At 40.5% G+C, this 25,970-nt stretch overlaps 1 protein-coding gene across 1 annotated transcript; it reads left to right on the top strand.

The window, feature by feature from the left end:
- Positions 1-4,166: 4,166 nt before the first annotated feature.
- IL22RA2 (interleukin 22 receptor subunit alpha 2) lies at positions 4,167-21,312 on the top strand. Its single transcript, XM_040965659.1, has 5 exons — positions 4,167-4,453; positions 7,291-7,426; positions 10,000-10,178; positions 19,887-20,050; positions 21,163-21,312. The coding sequence occupies exons 1-5, from the start codon at positions 4,393-4,395 to the stop codon at positions 21,310-21,312; spliced, it is 690 nt and encodes a 229-aa protein (XP_040821593.1). The 5' UTR covers positions 4,167-4,392.
- Positions 21,313-25,970: the final 4,658 nt, after the last annotated feature.

The following is a 25,970-nucleotide window of genomic DNA, read 5'->3' as shown; positions in this document are numbered from 1 at the left end:
CCCATATCGGGGTGCCAGTTTGAATCAGCTCCCAACTAGTGAGTGCACCCGAGAAAGCAGCAGAAGATGGCCCAAGTGCTGGAATCATTGATACCCATGGAAGAGATCCAGACGGAGTTCTGGGTTCCTGGCTGCAGGCCAGACAAGCCCCAGCTAATGAAGGCCAAATATAAAATGGACCAGGGATAGAGGATTTTCTTTTCTCCCCTTTCTCTCCCTACTTTTTCTCTGTCACACTACCTTTCAGATGAATAAATCTTCTTTAAAAATAAGTCAAAGAGTGATGTGACTTTTATAATATCCCTCAGCCGCTGATGTCAGCCACAGATCAGATGCCACAGCTCACTTTGTCACCTCTGGCTAGAAATGTTTGGTCAAGCCCATGCCACAGTCTCTTCCTATTATCAGAGTAAGGACACCAAGCACTACTCATTGAAAAGGCTTGCCACAACAACACATGTAAAGAAATCAGGACATCATAATTGTTATTTCATATGAGTATTATTACTCCTAAAAAGGTGTTGTAATGATCAAAGAGTTTTTTTTTAAAGTGGCATCTTGTAGATCAAGCTTTCAAAACTTTTTTAAAATTTATTTTATTTAGTTGAAAGGCAGAGTTGGGGAGAGAGAGAGAGGAGAGAGATCTTACATCCACTGATTCGCTCCCCGAGTGGCTACAACGGCCAGGAGTGGGCCAAGCCAAAGCCACGAGCTTCTTCCGGGTCTCCCACATGAGTTCAGGATCCAAGGACTTGAACCATCCTCTGCTGTTTTCTTAGGTGTGTAACAGGAAATTGAGTTAGCAGTGGAATAGTCAAGACTCAAACAGGTACTCATATGGGATGTCAGTATTATACCATAATACCAATCCCAGAAAAACTTTTTATTTTTCTGTTTAAAAAAATGGGGAGACAGAGGATCACACACACACATGCACACACATACAAGAAATAAAGAGAGCATTTTTGAGCGTGAGAGTACCTGTCCACAGCCGACTCTCCAAATGCCCAACAACCCAGGAGGAGCAGGATCGCCCACAGCTGGCAGGGATTCGAGGACTTGAACCATCACCTGCTGCTTCCCAGGATGAGCACTAGCAGGAAGCTGGCACTGGAAGCAGGGCTGAGACTCAAAGCCAGACACTCTGACACAAAATGTAGGCGTCCCAGGCAGGTCTTTCCCACTGCACCCAAAGCATGCGTCCAGATAAAGCTTTCAACATCCTTTATGATGAAAAATTAAATATATGCAATTGGCCTTCAGGTAACCAATTCCTGTTTCAACAATTGTCAGCTGTGGCCACTTACCCGCTTCTCGAACTGCTGGTGGTTTTTAAGCACATCCCAGGCATTATACCACTTCGTCTGTACTTCTGCAATATGTATGAAAACCATAAAAATCAAAACAAAACTCCCAAATTATACCTAAAAATGGTAACTGCTTACTTAGATAACTTCTTGGTTGGCTGGAGCCAAATCTGCCTGGGGTTTAGTCTGGTGATGAGCTGACCAACCCATTGGAGGCATCCGCTGTCGGGAGGTGAACTCAGGGTTGAGGGCAGGAGGATTGGGGAGGGTAGAAGAGAATGAGGCTGAGGCCAGCGGTACATGACTGGATTATGACAGAATCCTTCATCAACTGTAATTTTCTTTTTCCGAGCCACATGGCAATTCATTAGAGATAGTTATGTGCAAATACCTCCACTTCCAAATTAGTGGTAAAATAAAATTCTGTCTTAGGTTTTCATTTGCCTCAAGGCATTTTTAGAGGTGCTGCTTTTACATGGGTCATGCTATTACACAATTAAAGAGCTCACTGCATGGTGTCAGGACTAGTGAGGTTTCTGAAATTTAAAATCACGTAAAACTGACACCTTTGTAGTGTTCAACCTTTAAATATTGGATACTCTTCTTTCTCCCCAATTTCATATGATTTGTTCTAATACACTAGTAACCCAGCAGAAATCTCAAGTTTACTTTCTGAAATTTCTAAATAATTATTTTCTGAAATGTTCTACAAAATTATAAATCGTTTTTATTTTAAAGATTTGTTTTCTTTTTATTGGAAAGGCAGATATACAGAGAAGAGGCGAGACAGAGAGGAAGATCTTCTGTCCAATGATTCACTCCCCAAGTGACTACAATGGCTGGAGCTATGCCAATCCGAAGCCAGGAGCCAGGAGCTTCTTCCAGGTCTCCCACATGGGTGCAGGATTCCAAGGCTTTGGGCCGGCCTCAGCTGCTTTCCCAGGTCACAAGCAGGGAGCTGGATGGGAAGCGGGGATGCTGGGATTAGAACTGACGCTCATATGAGATCCTGGCATGTTCAAGGTGAGGACTTTAGCCACTAGGCCACCGCTCCAGGCCCTAAATCGTTTTTTTTTTTTTTAAAGAAACAGTTTACCAGCACAGTACTGTAATGGTTTAAGCTGCCCACTAGCAACACCAGCATCCAGTTGGGCACCAGTTTATATCCTGGCTATTCAACTTCCAATCCAATTCTCTGCTAATGGCATGGGAAAGCTAGTGGAGGATGATTCAAGTAGTTGGGCCCTTGCCTCCTACATGGGAGGCCATTAAGGAGCCTGGCTCCAGCCTGGCCCAGTGCTGGCCATTGTAGCCATCTGAGGAGCGAGCAGTTGGGAGATTTCTCTCTGTTCTTCTCTGTAACTCTTTCAAATAAATGAATAAATATTTTTTTAAAATGTGAAAAAGATGGACAGGTTACAATAGTGCCATGGCACTTTATCTACTTGTCCTCTTAGAAGTAAGTTCCAGAAAGGCAGAAGAAATGTCTGTCTGTCCTGCTGCTAAGTCTCTGCCACTGAGACCAACATCTGGTTTATGGTAAGGGTGACAAATGTTTGTTAAATGGTATTGGATGGATGGACAGATGGATAGGCGAAATCAGCAGCCACTGCGCTTTCTCACTGAAGGGATTTTCCCACCTAGAACCTGGAATAGGCTATACAAGAAAAAAAACTGGGGTCAGAAAGCACTTCTTATTCTGACCTAAATGTCTCTTTTAACAACATATATTTACTTATTTATTTATTTACTTATTTACTTATTTTCTCATGTTTTAAAGTATGATTTGGCTGTTCCTAAAACTATAAGGCTACAACAATAACCCCCCCCCCCAAAAAAAAGATACAAATAAAATCCAGGCCAAGAAGAGATGGCCTGATTCAATTGAGAAAATATCTCCCACAGCCTCGATTCAATGATTCTCTCTCTCATTTCTGCTTCTAAACCATTGTTTCACTTGACAGGCTCAAAACTCGATTGCTAGAAAGAGGTAGTGGGAATGAAGAAGGAAGAAGCATCAGATGGAACCCAAGGCACCGTGGAGAGGGGAGTTCTATGCAGAGTCAGGGGATACCAGAGGGTAGGAGATACTGCTGGGGGTGTTCATTGAAGAGCTCCCAAAAATGCTGGGAAGGAAGGTGAAGCAAGAAGCTCCACATGCTTTGAACTGCTGCCAGGTGTTCTTAAAACTGGAGCTGCCAAGCATGCCACTCGAAATCACCCTGTCTTAATCACCTGCAGCCTCTCCGCCTACTGGGCCAAATTCCCCTAAAGTTTCCTGAGTTGTTTCATTCACTCACCTGCTTGCAACTTGCACAGTCATTTTGTTTTCCCACAGCTAACACAGCCCAGGCGATAACAAGCTTCTGTGTAACAGGGACTGTCGCAAACACTTTGGGGAGCGGTTCTTATACTTTTGTAATACTCTTAAAATATGGATCTTCAAAATTTCTGTAAACTATGAAAAAAACTATACTTGAGTTCCTTTTTCTTTCTTTTTGTTCTTATGTTTATTTTTGTTTTGGGAAAGGCACAGTAACAGAGAGATAGGGAGAGACAGAGGCAGAAACAAATCTATCCTCTGGTTCACTCCTTAAAGTGTGCAGTATCCAGGTCTGGGTCAGGCTGACGTCAGGAGCCTGGAACTCCATCTGAGTCTCCCATGTGGGTGGCAGAGACCCAGGCACTTGGACCACCTTCTGCTGCCTTCCCAGGCAAATTAATAAGGAGCTGGATCAGAAGCAGAGCATCTGGGATTGAATCAACTTCCCAATTTCCAATAACAATGTGCCAGCATCACAGTGAGTGGCCTAACTCATAGTGCCACAGTAACCACAAACTAAAAAATTAGTTTGTTGTCATTGTTTTATTTAAAAACATTTTTTTTGCATCTGAATGAATATCTTTTACTCTGTTTTCCATGAAGTTCCTTCTTTGAATGAAGTAATAAATTTGCTTCAAGGAACCGCTTAACCAAAGGCGAAGAACCCAGGAGAGGGCTGTGGATTTTTCAGTTTCCTCTTCTGAACCATCTTCAGTTTGAAGAAAATCTTGACTTCCAGACTAGACAGTCACACTTGGAACCATGATGCCTAAGCACTGCTCCCTGGGTGTCCTCATCCACTTGTTCCTGACTGGTGTAGCAGGTAAGTGCTGCATTACTTTGTAATGACACTCGTCATTTGTGTAAGGCAAGGGACTGTTCTAAGTGAATCTGGTGCTTTTCTGGGATTGCTAAAATCTTCAAGTTTCTTTGGTCTCTAAAGGATCAGTGCAGTCATGGGGTCAGTTTCTATCTGCAGCCTGCATAGCTCTGTATCCTCTTAATGAGAGCCTCCTAGAAAGGAGATACTTCTATGAGTGTGAGAATCTTCATGAGGGCTGGGCAGATGTGCACCCACTACTCTCTGTAGCATTCTGTTTGCCTTTAAGGGACACTTTAACATCATGCTCACTGGTACTTAAATACAAACCAGGCTGTCAGAGTCTGCATTTCAATTATGCCACTTATTGTCTAGGAAATCTGGACAATTTTCTTTACACTTTCATGTCTCCACTTACTAGTCTATAGACTTGGGATTATGGGTCATTGTGAAGAGGAGTTAATAGAAGTCCAGGGATTAGAGCAATGCATCACACAATACAGGGACGAAAACGAACATAAAAGAATTTGTTCCTGATATCCTGGGAGAACTTTTCAATCATGTAGAGCTTGTTTTAGCAACAACACACCTCTAAGCAGGCTGTCACAGTCCCAAGTTAAAGATGGATGCCTCTCAGGCTAAAGGCTCCCTGTGGCTTCCCGGGACTCTACAGATGCCCAGCAAATGTCAGGCTTCCAACCTGCAGCAACATGTGGATTCAGATAGACCATGCCTTTGGTCCTGTGTGTCCACAAAGATGCACTGAGCAGAACATGACAGGAATTCTAAACTCTGACTCTGCATCTTGCCATGCCTGCAATCTTAGGCAAGATATACAACTTCCGTAATTTCCAGTTGCCTCATCTGTCAAATGCAGTAGTAAACAGTTACCTTATTTGGTGGTTTGGGATTTATATCAGTTGTAAAGCTTTGAGCATAGTGTCTGTCATATTGCTATTCATATTTGATCAGTATTCAATGACCATCAACTAAAGAAGGTTAACAGGAGGAGGAGAAAAGAAATTCTCAATCACCTTGCTCCGTATCTCCCATTAGCTCCTCTCTCCAGGGTCTGCATTTGGTCACACATGATAGTTAAGAACTACGTTCTGCAATCTGACAGCCTAGATTCAAAGTCATTTTCATCATTTTCTCCAACATCTCTCCAAGTCTTAGACTTTTAGTCTTTCAGAAGAAAACCACAATGCCTCTTTCTCATAGGAGAGCTGAATAAATTCAATAAGATAATGCAGAGCAAACCCCCAGTACCTGCTGCAGAGTGAGTTGCCATTACTGTGGGTGGAGGTAGCAACGATATTACACAAAAGAAAGAAGGAGTCCATAGACAGAAGAGATAAAGGGTGTCTGCTCTGGGAATTGTGCCTGTCGTATCCTGAGCTTCTGGAATTTTAGTGTACTATCTATGATTGATTGAATGGTGCTACTGGTGAATAAAATTCACATAAACAATAGAACTCTCTCATTTGATGGATAACCCTTGGATGCCCTGAAGGAAGTCCAAAAATGCAAAAAATAACAAACCAAACCCATATAGAAATATTTATACTATTTTGGAGGTAAGAATGGTAATAACTTGTGGAAATGGGACCCAATCATTAGAAAATAACAAATCTTGATATTTCAGAGCTAAGATCAAGGGCATAGGAGTATTTTCTTCCATGTTGACAAAGATGATAACAGAGTAAAGACTTAATAGAAGGGGAGAAAGGAGCTATGTGAAAACCCAGGGAAGCCTACTCCACGCAAAGGGAAGGTCAATGCAGAGCTCCTAGGAAGGCGTTCTTCCTGGCATGGAGGAGCAAGAAAGCAGACCAACTCTGGAGCCAAAATAAAGCAGGGCACGACAGATAATGATGATGGGGTCATGGGAGAAAACAGAATTTGTTTCCTGGTTTCTACCTCTGCCCAATTTCTCATCCCTTGTCAGTAAACCTTGGACTTGAGAAGAAAATGTTGCCTTAGGTCTCTTACCTCCATGAGATTCATGAATCCCTAAGAGTCAATTCTTATGTGCTACATGATTCAAGGAAGAAAGTGCAAGCCAGACATGACAGGGTCGGTTCTTTCCTCTCCTGCCTTGACTGCTCTCAGAAACACACTGTGAATCAATTCATCTGCACTGGTACGCTTGAGTACTTGGAGCTGGGAGCCAGGCAGGTAAGAACAGCCATTCAGGAGTGGGACAGCAAAGGTGGCTTCGTTCTGGAGGCAAGTTAGAGAGACTGAGCAGAAACCCAAAAAGGGGTATCTCAAAGTTGGGTAGAGCTCCTAGAGTTCACACTATTTCCAGGCAAGTTTTAACTCATTGTGGTGGTTATGTGATGGCGCCTAGGCAGATAGGTAAGCTGAAGGCCTGTCACCTAAATGATTATAGCCCATCAGTGTCCAGGAAGAAGCTAGAACAATTTTTTTTCCACTGAAATTTAATTCCTTTGCAATTTGGGGAATAATGGTAAGAGGATGTCACATCTGTTTTTATTTTTTATTAACTTATCTTATTTGAGAGGGAGGCTTGGATGGATGGAGAGCACTCTCATCTGCAGGTTCACTTCCCAGTCCTTGGAAGCCAGGAACTCCACCTGCTACCTCTCATGGTGGGCCTTAGCAGAGTATACAGTTTTTTTTTTTTTAATAACCTGGTACATGTTGTTCTGAAACTTTACCATGCACCAAAGTCATTTCATGAAACATTCAAATGTTGAATTGGAGACTCCACCACCACTACCTGTGCTGAGAACAATTGCTACAACAAAAACTCTTATTGACAACAGTGGTGCCCACAGCAATGTTCCATGTCTTCCCTTCTCTTCTTATTTTAGAATCTCAGCCAGTCCACAAACCTCAGAAGCCTCGGAATGTCCAGTTTCAGTCCCAAAATTTCCACAACATTCTGCACTGGCAGCCTGGGAGCGCGTGTCCTGACAACAGCAGTGTCTACTTTGTGCAGTACAAAATGTACGTAAGCTGAGCATCTTTCCCCAGCAGAGAAAGCCATGGAGTTGACATGTTCTAATGTGCAAGAGGACAAGGATATGAGCACTTTTCTATTTCAGAGGTGCTGAAAACAAGCAGAAGCAGGAATAGAAGTGACCCGTCTTGCCTGAAAACTTCCCAGGGATTCCAAATGCAAGCCTGTTTGCACTCAGTGGGGCAGGTACCCACTTCCTGCCTAAGGGTCATCCACTGAACTTTCACACATCCAACTTTGGCTCTACAATAGTGCCTAGCATATGGTGGGCCCTCAACATAGCAGCTTGCCCTTACCAGTGGTCTAAACATGTTCAGTAGAAATTTCCAAAAATAAGCAATTCCTAAATTTGAAATTACATGCTGTTCTGAGTAGCATGATGAAACACATGGTTCTGTTCCTACCTGCCCAGGATGTAAATCACCCCTCTGTTCTGAATAGTTTACGCTGTGTGAGTTGCTACTTGTCCCTCACTGAGCAACCGTCTTGTTATCAACTGCACTGCTGCAATACAGCAGCACTTGTATGCAAGTAACTCTTCCACAGTCTCCCAACACTGAGTCACCACAGCTACATCTCATTTCATCACATCTTATTCAGATATTCCCATTGCACATACAATGTCACAGGCACAAAGAACAGTGAGCAAAATATGATTTTGAGAGAGCAAGAAAACACATTGACAAGACATTTATCATAGTATATTGTTATGATTGTGCTATTATGTTATCAGTTATTGCCTAACTTACAAAGTCTCTTAGGTATGTATACTTAGGAAAAATGTAGCATTAGATGCTAACCCAGGTTTCATGCATCTACAGAAGATCTTGGAAAGTATTCCCCGTAGATAAGAGGGCACCACTGAATTTTGCTGAATAAATGTTGGAAACAACTTGTTTGGCCCAGAGCCATTCCCAGCTAAGAAAGAACTATTGATGATGTAACACAATGTAGTGGCAAATACAGAAGTGAGTGTGCACAGCACGCTTTTCATTGAAGTTATTGTTTGGAGTAGGTTTACTATTTGAAAATATTTCTCAGGATTGGACAAGTTTGGACCAAACAAACATGCCACTGTTCTCTCCTTGCTTGTGATCTGCAGGCTACTTACTGCTGCTGGACAGTTGCCAAAATAGATAGAATTGATGACTTTTCTGGATTAATGCCTGGAAATAGGCACTCCTGATTTAAAATGATAACATTTTTTCATACTCAGAGGTTTTTTTTTTTAAATACATATGCAACATGAGATACCTTTTATGCCTTTTATTTAGATTTTGAAAACATCAGATGAAGATGTGTGCTAAACTAGCAATTTTAAAAATGCATGTATGTCTTCAATTATATTCTTTTCTAAGTTATTTGTCTCCATATTGTACTCAGTTTTTAAAAATTTATTTGTTTTTATTGGAAAGGCAGATTTACAGAAAGAAGGAGAGAAAGAAAGAAAGATCTTCCAACCACTGGTTCGTTCCCCAAGTGGGCCGCCATCCCAGAGTTCAGCTGATCAGAAGCCAGGAGCCAGGCGCTTCTTCCAGGTCTCCTGTGTGGGTGCAGGGTCCCAAGGCTTTGGGCTGTCCTCTCCAACTTTCCCAGCCCATAAGCAGGGAGCTGGATGGAAAATGGAGCAGCCGAAGCATGAACCAGTACTGATTTGGGATCCAGCGCATGCAAGGGAAGGATTTAGCCACTGAGTCATTGTACCAGACCCAATTGCATTCTTTTCTATATTATTTGTTTTCATATTCTATTCAGTTTTTGATACAAAGGAACTGCAGTAATCACATAGGTTACATAACACAGGTATCATCAGCATTCCCATTATATGGCTAGAAAGTGAGATTTCCAATTTTTCCACATGAAGATTTGGGGAAATTTTCCAATTTGGCTTCTAGTTCCTCCTGTGTCCAAACCATCGTCTGACTGTATATACTGTGATTAGCAATTGCATGTGCTCTGATTGGCAGACTAGTGAGGAAGTGAAGCCATTAATTTACCTTTGAGCTGTTACACCATCTCCTGACCACAGGCTGAGTCAACCTGCCGTGCCTCTTCAGCTCGCCATCCTTCCTCTCTCCCAACCTGTATCTACAGTGCCTCCAGTTGACTCTTCACTACAACTTCTGCTCAGTTTGCAATGACAGGACCAAACCTGTGTGTTGGGAAAGCAAAGCAGTAGCAACCTCTCAGAATCAGCCCTGTTACTCAACACCAAACCCATGAGGAGTAGGGAAAAACCACAAGGAGATGAACCCGCAAAAGCACTAAGGACTTGGAAAATGAGTGCTAACCAATGGAGGTCACAGGCAGTAAAGTATAAAAATTCTTACGTGAGGGATGCAGAAGATGTCAGGATTGAGTTCTTTGTAAAGCAAGATAGTGCTTGGGTTAACAGGAAGGAGTGCATTTAAAGATAGTTAAGAGTAGCCTGGACTTCCCCAGTAGTACTGATATGAGATTCAGAAAGTAGGCTTCAACCCAACTAAGACAAAATGAAAAAGAAAAAAACCCAATAGCCTGGAGGAATGAAAGTCAGATCTTTGGCTTTTCCCTTCTACAGATATGGACGATATGGATGGAAAAACAAGGAGGATTGTTGGGGCATCCAAGAACTCTCCTGTGACCTGACCAATGAAACCTCGGACCTACAGGAGCTTTATTACGGGAGGGTGAGCACAGCCTGGTCCGGAAAGTTGTCAGATTGGAGCATTTCGCCACGCTTCATGCCCTTGTGGGAAAGTGAGTGCCACAGATTTATCTTGCCTCTGCTCTTCTTACCCATGACAGCTCCTCCACAGTGTGGCTGGTCACCAGGCTCTGTGCTGGCTGAGGTCCACCCAACATCTCATTTGCTTCCCACAACTGCTCTAAGGAGTTTGCTTCTATTGTTATCCTCTGCTGGCCAGCATTACCTGGATTAGGATTCAAATCTGACTGCATCTTCTTGCAGGGCCTTCCCTCAACCAAGCATTTTCAGACAGCCGAAAAGAGGCTACAATACTTAATCCCTTTTCAAACAGGGGAATGAAGTTCCCCCAAGAAACCCACGCTAAAAAGAATGTTATACTGAGGGAATTAAGACTTCTAATAGGTTCCTCCAAAGGGAGACCAAACGTGCTTTCTCTATGTCAATTTTTGAATGTTTATTCATATTCTAGCTTAGTCAGAATTGTAGAAAAATATCATGTAAAATATGAATGATAAGATTGACCATGGCCAATAAGTCTTGTATAAAATAATAGAGAAAAATAAAGTATAAATGTAAGGATGTACAGAATAGACTAGGGAAGAAAGATACGTATTTATCACAGTCTTCATCATTGCCACTATCATGAAGCCGTGGTAAGTTATCTGACACTTCTTCCCACATTACATAGCATTCACTCTCCTTTCGGCCAGTCCTCGAGTTCCTCATCCACAAGGAATTTGAGTCCTTTTGGCTTTCTCTGTGTTATTTTGATATAATCTGATACCAATTTTGGTGACTGAGTGCAGAAGTTGCAGAAAGTATACCAGAGGACACAAAGCATGTTTCTAGTTGATCCTTGTTGTAGTTGCAACAATTTTATTTCCCTGGAATAGTCAGAAACCATCACTACAACTTTATTTTCCCCTCAATGGTTCAACGGATTGAAGAGCTCCAAATGGTCAGGAGGCATCTTCAACTTCCAATGTTTTGAAATAACTTTTTTTTTTTAGTCAGAAGCATTTAAGTTTAAGCACTGAGAAAACAAAATATCCCTTGAGTTATTCACTGGATTTGATAGTGAGAATTTCTTACCCTCACTTTCAGTTCTTGCATCCTACACCAATGAGTTCTGTCAATGCAAGAAACAGCAACATGTATTGTTCATAGTCTTAGAACACATTTCTATTCACATACCACCTCCACAATGTGTTGCCTGTCAAATTGAGTTTCCAATTATCCATTTTATTTTCAAATAAAGCCACAAGTTTCTCAGGGATGAGACATTTGAAAAGTCTGAACATTCCTATAAAAATCATACCTTGCTTCATTTCTACTGGATTACCTTACTTTATTTGATATAAGTAGTATGGCATGGGGTACCATGTTATCTGGATATGTGTACTTGAAGGTCATCTTCTAACGAAAGCATTGAAGCAATGATTGAACATCTGTGATATGATGAGTGTCTACTCCAGTGATTTTTTTCCCTCACTTTCCTATTGGAAAGGAACAACAACAAAAATCTAATTATAACTAAGTGGCTGATGAGAGCCCCTGGAGGATGATACTGTAGTAGTGGGGGTTAAGTGCTGACCTCTGTTACTGGGAAGCAGTGGCAGTCTAAGCATGGTGAGGGTAAAAGCAATTTCGTATTGTTGAGGCTCTATACAGATTCCAGCTCTTCCACATGTTGATTTTGCTGATACGTCCATAGAATAAGTAGGGGCATTGAGGACACAAGCTTTTACACACCTTAAAATTCACCCATATCTGCACAATTCAGTGGTTTCAGTATATTCACAGATATGTATACATTATCATCAGAGTTAATTTTGAAACATTTTTTGTCACCTCAAAGAGAAACCCTTCAACTAGTGCTTTTCTATTACTTCAGCACCTCAGCTCCCTAGACCAATAAACCATTACTCTACTTTCTATCACTATAAAGTTCCCTATTCTGGACATTTCACATGAACAGAATTATAAAATATATGACCCTTTCATTGTTTTCACTTAGTGCCATTTTAAAAATTAACACATGTTACAGAGTAAAGTAACACTTCGTTACCTTTTATGGTTAAATAATATTCCATTATACTAACACAGCAAATTTTATTTATCCATTCCTTAGTTGATGGATATTTTTGTCAATTCTATTTTTGGATTATTATGAACAATTTTAATAAATGTTTTTGCACAAATTTTGTGTAGGAATGTGTTTCTATTGGGTATACACCTACAGGTGGAATTTCTAGGTCTCATGATGACACTATACTTTATTTAGTCAGAGGACACCCAGTAGTTTTCAAAGTGTCTACTGCATTTTACGTTCTTTCCAGCAGTAGATAAGAATTCTGATTTTTCCACTTTTTTGCTAACATTTATTAATTAATTTTTTATTATAGTTACTTTAAGTGACTATTAAATAATATTTCTTACGGCTTTGATTTACATTAGTCTATTAATCATATAGAGCACCATCTTATTTGTTTATTTGCCATTGGTATATCCTTAGATAATTCTTTACTCAGATTCTTTGTCTTTTAAAGTAATTTGAGGGGCTGACATGTTAGCTAGCTGGTTAATCATCCACCTTCAAGTGCTGGCATCCCATATAAGGTCTGGTTCATATCTCTGCTGATTCGCTTCTCATCCAGCTCCTTGCTGATACAACTGGGAAAGCAGTGGAGGATGACCCAAGTCATTGGGCTCCTGTATCCATGCAGGAAACCTGGAAGAAGCTCCTGGCTTCAGATCAGGTCAGCTCAACTTGGGACATTGTAGCCATTTGGAGAGTGACAGTACACAGTATATCCTTCTCATTCTGTCTCTCCTCTCTGAAAATCTACCTTCCAAATAAACGTAAACAAATGTTTTTAAAAATGTTGAGAGGTGGGCCAAGCACAATGGCTCAGTAACTAAATCCTCACTTTGCATGAGCCCAGGCCCCATATGGTTTTTGTCCCCCACTGCCTCACTTCTCTTCCAGCTCCCTGCTTGTGGCCTGAGAAAGCAAGAGAGGGTAGCCCAAAGTCCTGGGACATTATACCCACGTGGGAGGCCCAGAAAAATTTCCTTGATCCTGGCTTCAGATCAGCTTAACTCTGGGCATTTTGGCAACTTGGGGAGTGAACCAACAGACAAAATATCTTTCTCTGTCTCTACTTCTCTCTGTAAATCTGCCTTTTTGATAAAAATAAATAGATCTTTAAAAAATGTAATGTTAAAAATGTCAGAGGTGGAGAGAAAGTAGACAGAAGAAAATAAAAATAGATAGAGATAGATAGAGATAGATGATAGATAGATAAAGCAGGGGAGCAGAGAATATGGGGAATAAATGACAGAGAAAGAGAGAGAAAGAGAAAAGGAAAGGAGAGGGAGAGATGGTTTTCATCTGAATCACTACCCAGGTACCTTCAATGGCCTGGATTGCACTGCTCCAAACCAAGGAGATAGAAATTCAATAGAGGTCACTGACATGGGTATCAGAAAAAGAAATAAAACACTTTATCATCACCATTGGAAGTTTAAACCAGGAACACCTCCGAGCTCTCACAGATAATATGCAAACATCTAACCAATGTCTTAATCATTAGATCAAATATCTGCCATGTGCCTTTTTTTAAAAAGTGAGATTATTTATCTTTTTATTTTGAGGTGTGAGAATTCCTCATGTATTATGGATATTACTCCCTCTTCTACCTCATAATTTTCAATTATTTTCTCCTTTGTGGTGAGAAGTCTTTTCATTTTTTGGATGTGGCTATTTAAAGCACAAAAGTTTTTAACTTTGATGAAGCTCGGTTCATCTATGTTGTCGTTTGTGTTTTTGGTGACATGTCCAAGATTTACACTGTACTTCCTTCTACAGGCTTATATTATCATTGCTTCTAAGTGTTCTGTAGTTTTAGCTCTTATGTTTCAATCTTCAATCCATTTTAAGTTCATGTTTTATGGTTGAAGTAAGAGTTCCATGCCTTCTTGCCTCTCTTACCCTCCACCCCTGCCATGTGTGGTTATCTAGTTTTTTTTGGCATCAAGACTAGTATGTTGCCACTGAGTGTGGAAATTGTGTTGAAAATCAGTTTGCCTTAGAAGTGCAGTTTACCTCGAGACTCCATTCTATACTGTATTTATCTTTTGTGCCAATATTTATCATTGGGCCAGTAGAAGAGTCTTTTGATAACATTTATAATTTATTTTTTGGTAGTAAGATTTGAAACTGGGAGCTGTGATACCTCCTACTTTGTTGCTTTTTCAAGTTTCTTTTGGCTCTTCTCAGTCCCTTGCAAGTCCATATTCATTTAGGTTTTTTTAAAGATTTATTTACTTACTTGAAAGGCAAAATAATAAGAGAGAGAGAGGAAAGAAAGAAAAGAGAGAGAGAGAGGAGAGAGAGAAGAATTAGCTTTTATCTATTGGTTTACTCTCCAAATACCTGTAACATTCAAGGCTTAGACAACAAGGGTTGGCAACTGGGAGCTCCATTCAGATCTCCCATGCAGATAGCAGCAACTCACGTACTTAGACCAACATTTGCAGACTCCCCAGTGCATTAGCAGGATATCCAGGACCCAAACTGACACTCCAAATTAACCTACCATGCCACAATGCCCGCCCCCACACAGATTTTTTTTAAAAAGATACCATTTTCAGTGGGTATATTCAGACAGACACAAAAATATTCACATTCTGTATCTTAACAGTAGGGGTTCATCCATATACCTCTTCTAACTGGTGCGCTCCCAATTAGATCCAATTAAACTGGCTCATGTCCACAATGCTAAATGCAGTGGGATTCAAAAAAACTCCCTTTTTGTCTTCTGGCTTTCCAATTAGTAGAAGGTTGTATGACTGAGCTGGTATCCACATATGAAGATGATTTCCAGAGTGGTTTGATTGTTGCATGAAGGCTAGAAATGGGATCAAGTTAACGCTTATTCATCAAAGCCTCCTCTTGTCCATTAGGCCAGTTGGATAAGGATAGCCAAAAACAGTGGCTAAGATGATTTGTTCTGTTTGCATTGGAATAGTGAGAGCAGAATTTGAACTACAGTTAAGATGTCAATCACTTTCAGGGCACATTGCCAGCACCCTGTGAAACTACCTTTCCCAACCCCTCCCCCATACATCTGGTTCTGGTCAACTCAGGGTATGCAAGTCGAAGTGATTGGTGCAATACTGAGCAAGCTGGATTACAGAGAAGGAGGTACCGGCCTTCAGCCATCCTGTGGTCTAGAGTGTGGAAGTGACAGATGGAATTCCAGTATCTCAATTCATCTTTGGCCCTCTTCTGCCGTGAGGACAATAGCTAACCCCCAATGGTGACAGAGAAGTCAGCTAGAAGAAGCTGGACTGCCAGATGGGTTGGTGGGTGTTCCAAACCTTCCCAAGACTGCAAGCTCTCGAATTAACTCACAGGGGAAAAAGGAATAAACTCTTTTGCCTAAGAAAAAAAAAAAAAGATGTCATTTACAGTAACATTGCCACGCAGTAGAGTACCTGGGCTCAATTCCCGCTTTGTGCCAATGTATATCCTGGGAGGCAGGAGCAATGGCTTAACTGGTTTGGTTCTGCCTCTCTTGTGAGACATCTGGATTGAATTCTGGGATCCTGGCTTCAGTCTAACTCAGCTCCAGCTGTGGCAAGCATATGACGAGTGAATCAAAAGATAAGAGTATTCTCCCCACCCCATCTGGCTTTTAAAATACATAAATAAATAATTGCAAAAACAAGACAGTTAAGAATTAGTATAAATGGTTTGCTTTTTCTGTATGATTAACTTCACTTAAAGCCTTGGACAATGTTGATAATCGTTTTTATACCAGGACCTGGTAGTGTAGAAAAATAGAAACACTGTCTATTTAACAGTCAACATTAGAAACCCTATCCTTCATCCTTCCCCTCTAGCTTTATAGTCTCCTACAACCTCTCCTGAGGCTTTCTGAAAATCCTGTTTAGAAAAACACAATTAGGACAGCATGTTCCCAGAGTCTGTGACCCAAGATAATAAGCCAGCATTGCGTGTTGGCTGCCATGGGTCCTTTTTCCAAGCAGTAGGATGTTATTTTTGGTTAAGAAGTTATGATTCCTGATCTACTGGGACATAAATCAAGGTTTAAAAACAAAGCAAAGCCGAACCCAACCACTTAAAATACTTGATTAAGTTTCCAACATTACTAAATTCAGAACTTTTTAAAATTAAAATACATTTGTAGAGTTTTGGATAAGTCTCCTTTTCTTTTCTTTTTCTCTTCTTTTCTTTCCTTTTATTTTCTCTTATTTTCTTTCCTTTTCTTTTGTGTTCTCATCTTCCCTTGCCTTTTCTTATTTTTAATTGTTAATTTGAAAAAGAGACAAATAGCGAGCTCCTATCTGTTGGTTCACTCTTCAATTTCATTCAACAAACCAGGGCTGAGCCAGGCCAATCAGGAAGCTGGAAACTCAGTCCAGGTCTCCCATGCAGGTGGCAGAACCTGATCATTTGAGACATTCTCTACTACTTTCCTGGGTTTTTGTTATCAAAAACCTGGAGTCAAGAGCTAGAGCTAGCAATCAAATCCAGATAATCCAACATAGAAATGAACAGTCTTAACAGCATGTTAACTATAAGGCTAAATGTCCACAGCCAATTTTGTAATGGGATGCACTGCAGTCAAATTACAGAAACATTTTGCCCCTTTTTCATTTATCAGGTATTAATAAGGCATTAACCATGTTTCAGACATCGTGTTAGATTTTAGAAGAAATACAGCCATCACAACAGATGTAAAAATATCTGTTTCTGTTGAATGAGGAAGGCAATTATTAACAAAATTCACAAGCAGGTATAAAACAATATCTTTCTATGAGGAACACAGAGGAAATGCACAAGGCTTTGAGAACCTAGGCAAGGACAGAACCAGTCAGGGAGGTCAAGAAAAGCATCCCTGGGGAAGTGATTTTGAAGCTGACCAAACCAAGGGTACAATAGAGCATTCCACATAAAGGGAAGACAAGGCTCAAGGCTGCCTGGGCGAGAGGAAGCTGAACGAGCACAAGAAGAGTGGATGCAGTGAGAACAGGCAGGAGGCAGCGTGAAGTGAAGCAGCCCAGAAAGGCAGGCCAAGCACAAGAATGCTCTTGTGCAGGTGGTATAACTACCTCCCAAACCTGTCATTTCCATCACAGACCCTCATGCCCAGACTTACGTATTGAAGAAATCACTGTGGCTGTATTTCCTGGAACAAAACTAAACACAGGACAGATTAGCTCTGGGTCAAACAACAAAAATATTCAATATGGTACAGATCAGAATAGACAGAAGTGAAAGTAAACTGCTGAGCTAGTCGACAGGTCTGAAAAAATAATTCAAAGTACTACACCAAGAAAAAAACAGAAAAATAAGAGAAGTTCAGACACATGGAAAATGAAAAAATAAATTTTAGTAAGTAATGAGTTGAAATTCAAAAACAAAACTATGAATCTATACAGGTACATAGATTTCTAATAATATGCATTTTCAATGAACCTTTTAAAGACCCTCTCATATTCATACATCTTTAAAAATATATTTGAAATTTAGTTATTTATTCAGAAGGAAAAATTACACAGAGATTTTTCCATCTGTTGGTTAACTCCTCAAATGCCCCCAATTAAGCAGGATTGTACCAGGCCAAAGATAAGAGACAAAAGCTTCATCCAGGTCCCCTACATGGGAGGCAAGTGTATAGGCCAGCTTCTGCTGCTGTTTTCCCAGGCAAATTCCTAAGGAGCTGGATTAGCAACAGAGCAGTGAGGACTCAGACCAGCACCCATATAGGATGTGAATGCCTCCAGGCTGTAGCTTTTTATTATTATTATTAATTACATTTCATTTTGTGACACAGTTTCATAGGCTCTGGGATTCCCCCAACCCCTCTCCATACCCTCCCTCCATGGCGGATTCCTCCACCTTGTTGCAGTAGTACAGTTCAAATTCAGTCAAGATTCTTTCATTGCAACCATATACCAAGCATAGAGTCTAGCATCTTATTGTCCAGATAAATTCATTGGTTTCTTGGGGAGACCATCTCTGGTCTGAAGGCAGAGCTAGCAGAATATCGTCCCAACCAATTAAAAGCCCCAACATAACATCAACAACAATTTACAACATTGTGGAGTTAAATGACATGGTATTGAGTGACCAATATGTTAGAAAATGCAAGTTCTTAACCATATCCTGTGACTACTTCATTGACATTTCAATTTCAACCGGCTTCTATACACCTTAAAATGGCTATAGGGTACTATTCAGCTATCTCGTGTCTATTTTCATTTTAATATTTAGCAGTTTGTAGTGTGGAAGCATAATTTTTACTGAACTTGGCAGATTTTAGGATAGTCTATGTGGCTTATTTTTTTTTAAGATTTATTTTATTTTTATTGGAAAGGCGGATATACAGAGAAGAGAGACAGAGAGGAAGATCTTCTGTTCGATAATTCACTCCCCAAGTGAGCGCAACAGCTATGCCGATCCGAAGCCAGGAGCCTCTTCCGGGTCTCCCACACGGGTGCAGGTTCCCAAAGCTTTGGGCCGTCCTTGACTGCTTTCCCGGGCCACAGGCAGGGAGTTGGATGGGAAGCAGGGCCGCCGGGATTAGAACCGGCGTCCATATGGGATCCCGGGCATTCAAGGCGAGGACCTTAACCACTGCGCCACTGCGCCAGGCCCAGCTTATTTTTTAATCCCGCTTTTTCTACAAACATTGTGAAGGACTCTTCTAGGTGTGTGGGCAGGACAGACAGAGAGAAAATGGCTAATTTTGAAGAATTGTAAGACATGAATCTACAAACAAAAATTACTATGAATACAAAAAAGCAATGGTGAAATCCATACTTAGCAATACTGCAGTGACCATGGGAATAATTAGAACAACTAATAGGGCAAGTGTACAGCCTAGTGGCTGAGAAAACTAGATATTATATTGGAGCACCTGGACTTGATTCCTGGCACCAGCTCTTGAGTAGTTTCCTGCCAATGCAGATGCTGAGCGGCAGCGATGATGACTCAAGTAGCAGTTCCTGCCATATGGGAGACTTCAGTTGTGTTTTCAGTTCCTGACTCTAATAAAAACCTAAATTTTGGCTATTTGAGGCTTTGGACAGAAAATCAGCAGACCAACATGCTATTTCTGCCCCTCCCTCTAATCTTCTCTCTGTATGTGTGGTATATGTGCGTGTGTCCTTCCACCCCTTAAATTAAAAACCCCTTTAAAAAAAACAATTTAAGCCACTGTGTAGTCCTCTTTGCAGGTTAGTAATGGTTGATTATCAGAAACAAAACTCCTTAGCCACAAACTCTGCTCTGAATCTTCCAGTTGTTCATAATACATGATATAATTCTATTAAATTAATGCTATAGTGTCAAGTCTTCAAATGAGTTTCAAGCTGTTGTGAAATTTCATGTCTTGAAGGACCTACATAGTATTGGCCTGTTCTCTAAGATTTCCCCCTGGCAAATAACTTTATATACTGCAATTTCCAGAATAATCACAGAGCACTTGTGGAAGTGACTGATCAGTATTTTAAAGCTAAATCAAGAAGCATCTGTCTTTGGCAAACAGAATAGATCCTAAAGGAACATCCCAGAAACTTGTGCCACAGAAATTGCCAGTGTCTCCTCATTATGAGCGTTGCCAGATCTCTGATTTAATCAGGGTCCATCATTAGGCATAGTGTTTCTGTGCACGATAGCACATCCTTAAACAATCTGTCAAAATTTCCTATTCTTTCTCCAGCAAAAATTGATCCTCCAATGGTGAATATAACCCGAATTAATGGATCTTTGTTGGTGATTCTCCAAGCTCCAAATTTCCCTTTGAGAGACCAAAGTGGTATATCAGTGGAAAATTACTATCAACTAAAGTATCGCATTTTTATAATTAACAGTTTGCTAGAAAAGGTAAGTTCAGATAGCTCAACGTTATTTTTCTTCTATTTCTTTGCGTTTTTGCCATAGTATATATCCTCTCACTTCTCCTAGTCTTTTAAAATTGTTTTCTTTCTTTCACCATCATAAGTAATTGCTTGCATCATCGGAATATGTATGTGTTTGTGTGTGCATGTGGGTACATGATCATGAAGCTATGTGTATATACACTGATGTACATGTGTCTCTGTTAGTAGATGTGTGTGTAGACTTGTACATGTCTAGAGGTGGAGGTGTATTTATGTTTATGTAGGTATACGAGTGTATGTGTATGTATGTACAGATGTGTAAGTGCATTTGTGCATACATTTGCATGCATATGGATGTGTGTATGCATATACAGAGGTGTGCATGCATGTTGTGTATGAGTGTGCCCCTTCACTCACTCAGCTTGTCTGCATTTGGTCTTCTTTGCATACCTAAAATTTGCAATAGCTATTTAATTCAGTTTAATTGACATAATACCACTTGATAGACTTTACATACTTTATATGAAAGAAGCTTTTGAGTCACAGTCCTGAATATTTAAACCAGTGTGTCCAGGATACCCTAATCTACTGTCACTTCCTTGGCTGGGGGTCTGTGGTTAATGGTTCCTTTTTCCATGTCCTTCTAAGACAGGGTGCTTTTGGTGATAAGGAACAGAAACCCCACTCAAACGCACTTAGACGCAAAAAAGCTGGGAAAGGGAGACGTCTACCAGGAGAAAACCCACAATCTCAGGGGCAGCCGGAAGTGACAGTGCCACCAACTGTGCAGTGATCAGAAAAGGGGAACTAGGCAGAGCTAAGGGATCCTGCGCCGTGCCTCTTGGGACACACATTGCACATTGACAGTTATTTTGGCAAATCTGCTCCTTTCATCTGACTGTGTAGTTTCAGTTCTTGTCAAAGAGCTTGGTTCAGTCAACACCCATCAGGAAGTAGTCAGGTGGTACGTGGGCACCTACATTGGCCCAGGATCCTGGGGACAGAGGATGGCCCCTCTGCTACTAAGACAGCATACCTTTATAAATTTCAATACTGATAGAGAAATTGGTAACTTTATTGAAAACATTCATCTTCTGATTTTGTTTTCCTCTCTAGGAACAAAAGGTTTATGAAGGAGCTCAAAGAGTTATTGAAATCACAACTCTCACACCACGCTCTAGCTTCTGTGTAGTGGCTGAAACCTACCAGCCCATGTTAGATAGACAAAGTCACAGAAGCAGAAAGAGATGTGTGGGCATCCTGTGAAGCGGCCTGCAGTGCCCTGCCTCATGAGAATCCAAAGGTCTCCTCTGGGAACAGCACCACTTGTGCTTAAAGATCTCAGGTTGCTTTCATGTTTTCTTAAAGCATTTTCTGTTTTGCTTGAGGGACATTTTTGCTTATCCATTCTTTTTATTTTATTTTTTAGTTTGTAAAATATATTTGAGAACCAGTACCCCCCACACACCCTGCCCTGAAAATTAGAAGCTAAAGGATAGTCAGGAAGAAGCCAGCACAATAGCACTGTTGGCTAGTCCTCTGCCTATGGCACCAGCATCCCATTGTGGATGCCAGGTTGAATCCTGGTAGCTCCACTTCTGATCTAGCTCCCTGCTTATAGCCTGGGAAAACAATGGAGAACGGCCCATGTCCTTGGGCTCCTGCTCCTAAGAGGGAAACACAGAAAAAGCCTCTAGATTCCAGTTTTGAATCAACCCTGCTCTATTTAATCACCAAAACTGTTTTAGATTCTGTTTCATGCAAATAATAAAAGTATTTGAGGACCCAACAATATGGCTCAGTGGCTGAATCCTCATCTTGCAAAGCATAGGGATTCCATGTGGGTGCCAGTTCATGTCCTGGCTTCTATGATTCTCATTCAGCTCCCTGCTTGTGGTCTTGGAAAGCAGTAGAGGATTCCCCAAAGCCTTGGGACCCTGCACCCATATGGGCAACCTGGCTCCTGGGTCTCCTGGCTCCTGGCTTAGGGTCAGCTCAGCTCTGGCTGTTGTGGCCACTTGGGGAGTGAACCAATAAACAGAAAATCATTCTCTCTGTCTCTCTTTCTCACTGTAGATCTACCTGTCCAATGGGAATAAATGAATCTTTAAAAATAAAAAAAAATAGCATTTGAAAAGGTTCTCTGGATTAATACTGGATTAATATTATTATCAACAGTCACATTTAAATTTTGAAGGAAACCTATCCAGTGCAATTTCCCTTTATTTAACTGTTTTTGTCTTTGGTCCTATCTTGGAAAAATTCAGCTGTTTTCTTAAAATTGAGTGCAATCTTTTCAGCAGCAGAGAGGATGGTCACTTTGAGAGATGATTAGGCTCACTGACATTCCCTGGATGCCTTCTGTCTTGTGAGTAAAGATTTGGTGGCCCACAGCTCAGTGTCATCAACAGAAAGCTGCCTTCTTCCTGTGTTTAAGATTGTCTTCTGTATTTAAGATTGCTATCTGTGCTTAAAGTTGTCTTTCTCAGAAAAACATAAATATAGGAGAATATCTGTGTATGTGTTATCTTTCATGTAAATGAAAATGTGACAATATAGTTATACATCTGATTATATTTACTTGCATTAATAAATAGATTCAAAATTGTTGAGAAATGTGTGAGAGAGGAAAATAAGAGCAAGGATTAGGGAATTACTTTCACTGCTCTTCGGTGTGGTCAGAAAATCTTGGTGTGATTGTAGAGCTAAAGATAGAAAGCAATGGCTTTTAGCTCTGTATTTGATTATGTTTTTTAGTTTTTATTTTTTGCTTATTCCTTTTTTGTTTTTAGGGTAGAAGAGTAAATTAATAGCAGTGAGATCGTGGTGGAGAGGAATTATATGTGGCCAACAATACTTAAATGTATAAAATTCTGTATGAAGTCTGATTCTTTAGTTGTCTCCTAAAAATCATTATATAGTACCTAGTTTTATTCTGCTTGTTTCACTTTTGCATTTATGCTTCAACAATCATATAGGCATGCTCACATAATAAAATTTCTGGGAAAAAATGAGAGTTGTCACATTCTTGGTTGTGTAATAAAATATAATCATAACATTTCAATAAATCCTTTAGGGTTTCTCCTTCGCATTCTGAAGCCATGCTATTTGGACTTTGAAAAGGAAGCTAGAGGCCTAAGTCTGTCAGATGAAATTAGCATCTAAGACACCCACAATTCCAGTCCAAAAGAGACAAAGAACATTCAGGAGGACTTCAGGGCTCCTTGAGTGTGTCCTACACTCAACTGCAGTTCCTCTCTGAAAACTGCCTTGGCCTGAAATGTTGGGACTATGGCTGCCTCCTCCCTTCCTTTCACATTGTATATCCAAACCATCAATAGATTCTGTTGGTTTTACCACTAAACACAACTACTTTATCCTAAGATTTCTCATCTGGAGCTCCTTGCAGTCACTTCACTGATCTCCATGTTTGCTGCCTCCTTCTAATGTAGATTTAACATTGTAGTCAGGGTGGACTCCATCTGCTGGCTCACTTCTCAGATGGCTACAATAGCCAGGGCTGTGTCAGGTCAAAGGCAGGAGCCTAGAGTTTCTTCTAAGTCTCCCACTTGGATACTGGGGTCCAAACACTGATGCCATCTTCTGCTGCTTTTCCAGGCACATTGTAGAGAGCTGGATCACAAGTGGGGTAGCCAGATCTTTAACAAGCATCTATAGACAGTAGCTTGACTCACTAAGCCAATATCAACATGTTTAACTTAGGCCATTCTTGTGGGTGTTAATCATCTCCCATTATGGAGTGTGTGTGTGTGTGTGTGTGTGTGTGTGTCTAAGGGGGTGTGTACTTCAAATTCATTTCATGATTGAGGAAGTCAAAAGAAAGGTTAAATTTCAAACAATTACAAGGGAAATGGAAACACTTGCAGTCATTTTAAGAAAGAAAACTAATTTAACTACACATTTGATTAATGTCCTACAGGTTAATGAAACCAGAAACTATAATAATCCTTTCTACAGGCAATCATTTACATATATTACAGAAGAACCATTTTCATTATTTTAGACAGAGTAATGTATATTTCATGTCAGTTCTCTTTTATCTGGCTGTTACGGACTGAATGTTTGTGGCCCCCAAACTCCTAGGTTGAAATCACAAATCCCAATGTGGTAGTGTTAGGAGGGAGGGCTTTAGGGAGACACTAGGCCATGAGGATCAGGCTTGGGTCACTAAGACTCATGCTTTTCTGAGAAGAGAAGCCAGAGATATGATTTTCTCTTGATCATGTGAGGCCAATGAGAAGATGGAGTCTGTGGAGCAAGGGGAGGGCTCTCACCACATGCAGTGCTGGATCCATTTGCATCCTGACTTCCCAGACTCCAAAACTGTTAGAAAGCAACATTTGTTGTTTAAGTCACCCAGTGACAGTATTTGATCATAGCCTGTTTGACCATGAAAGGATTGTGGTCCTTTGTAGTAACAGCTCATTTATTCACTGTTATCATTAATAATCTCATTGTGTTTTAATCTGAATCACATATATACAGCCAAAAGGCAACTGGTAGTGTTTCATCAGCAAATTCAGAACTCTACCTGCTTAAGCTTCTACTAAGCCCAAAAGAGATTAGCTTCAATTGAAATATTTTATAGAAGTTATATTTCCAAAAGTCTCTTTTACTCCAAATTTTTCAAAAATTGCTCTTCTATTTCAAAACAGAAAAGCCAACCCTGAGAAATTCATCTCTCTAAAATGTTACTGGCAATACTTCTAAATGTGCACAAATTAAAGGTCTGAAAACAGTCTTCTAAAGATCTGAGATGGCCAAAAAATGGCTTTGGGTATCATTAAAATTTGATATTTGTAAACTATGAAACAGTCACTGCACCCAGACCAGCTTCCAGGGAGGAGCTTTCAGGCAGTGGTTCTGCATAAGAAGCACAACTCTTGTTCCTTAACAATGAGCTTGCCATTACTCGACTGAACACATTTATCGAAAATAAATTTTCTAAACGAAAAAATGTTGATTGTAAATCATCTGGGAATATCATATTCCGAGGAAAATTTTGCTATTGAATCTATACAAGTACTTACATTGCCACTTAAATTGAAAGAGATTCAGTAAAAACAACTGTTTTTGAATGGTAAGGAATCAATGAAAATGAGATGCTCCAGCCTTTGAAGTGAAATAGCTGTGGATGTTTCTAATAGCTTTTACCACTCGGTCTCCAAAACTCATCTTTGATTATCCCCCAACATCACTGAGGATTCATAACAGGTGAATGTCCCAGTTGCTTGCTGCTGGGATTGCTGAGCCTTTGTGAATATAGTTCTTGTAGCTTTCTTTTTACATTTCTTACTGAACATGAAAGAAGTAGAAAACAAGCCCAGAAATACCATAGGCTCCAGGTACACATTGCTCCGGGATGGCATTGGCAAAAGTTAAAAAAAAAAAAACTTAAAGGACAAGATTGGTTACCCCTTTGTGTTATGTGAGTTTGGTGGCACAAGGAGCCAACAATCCAAGAGATCAGATTTGCTTTTCAAACCAGCTTGGCCCTTGAAGTTGGGTCCTTGCTCTACGTGGTGGAACATGATCCCCATTAGCACAACAGCAACAACTGTGAAGTCCTTCTGGTTCCCACATGACTGGTAACCTTCATCTCAACAGATCTGAAGAACAACAGAATAGAAAGACCTCATATATCCCACTCACTTCCCAGGCATGTCCTTTCCTCCCTTTTGTGTGGCTGACTTCCACTCACCCTGCAGATTACAGCCTATTGCCAGCCCCTTTGAAGGCCTTCCCTGAGCTCCCCATGTAGTATTACTCTCCCTTCCCCTTATTGTTACCTGAGTAGCACAAAACTCATCTTTATCCTCATTTTTGATTACCATGCTTTAAAAAAAAGATTTATTTATTTTTATTGGAAAGGCAGATACACAGAGAGGAGGAGAGACAGAGAG

Source organism: Ochotona curzoniae, unplaced genomic scaffold (genome assembly GCF_017591425.1).
Source record: "Ochotona curzoniae isolate NIBS_2020 unplaced genomic scaffold, NIBS_Ocur_1.0 scaffold_3890, whole genome shotgun sequence".
NCBI lineage: Eukaryota > Metazoa > Chordata > Mammalia > Lagomorpha > Ochotonidae > Ochotona > Ochotona curzoniae.
This window is presented reverse-complemented; position numbering and strand designations above follow the sequence as displayed.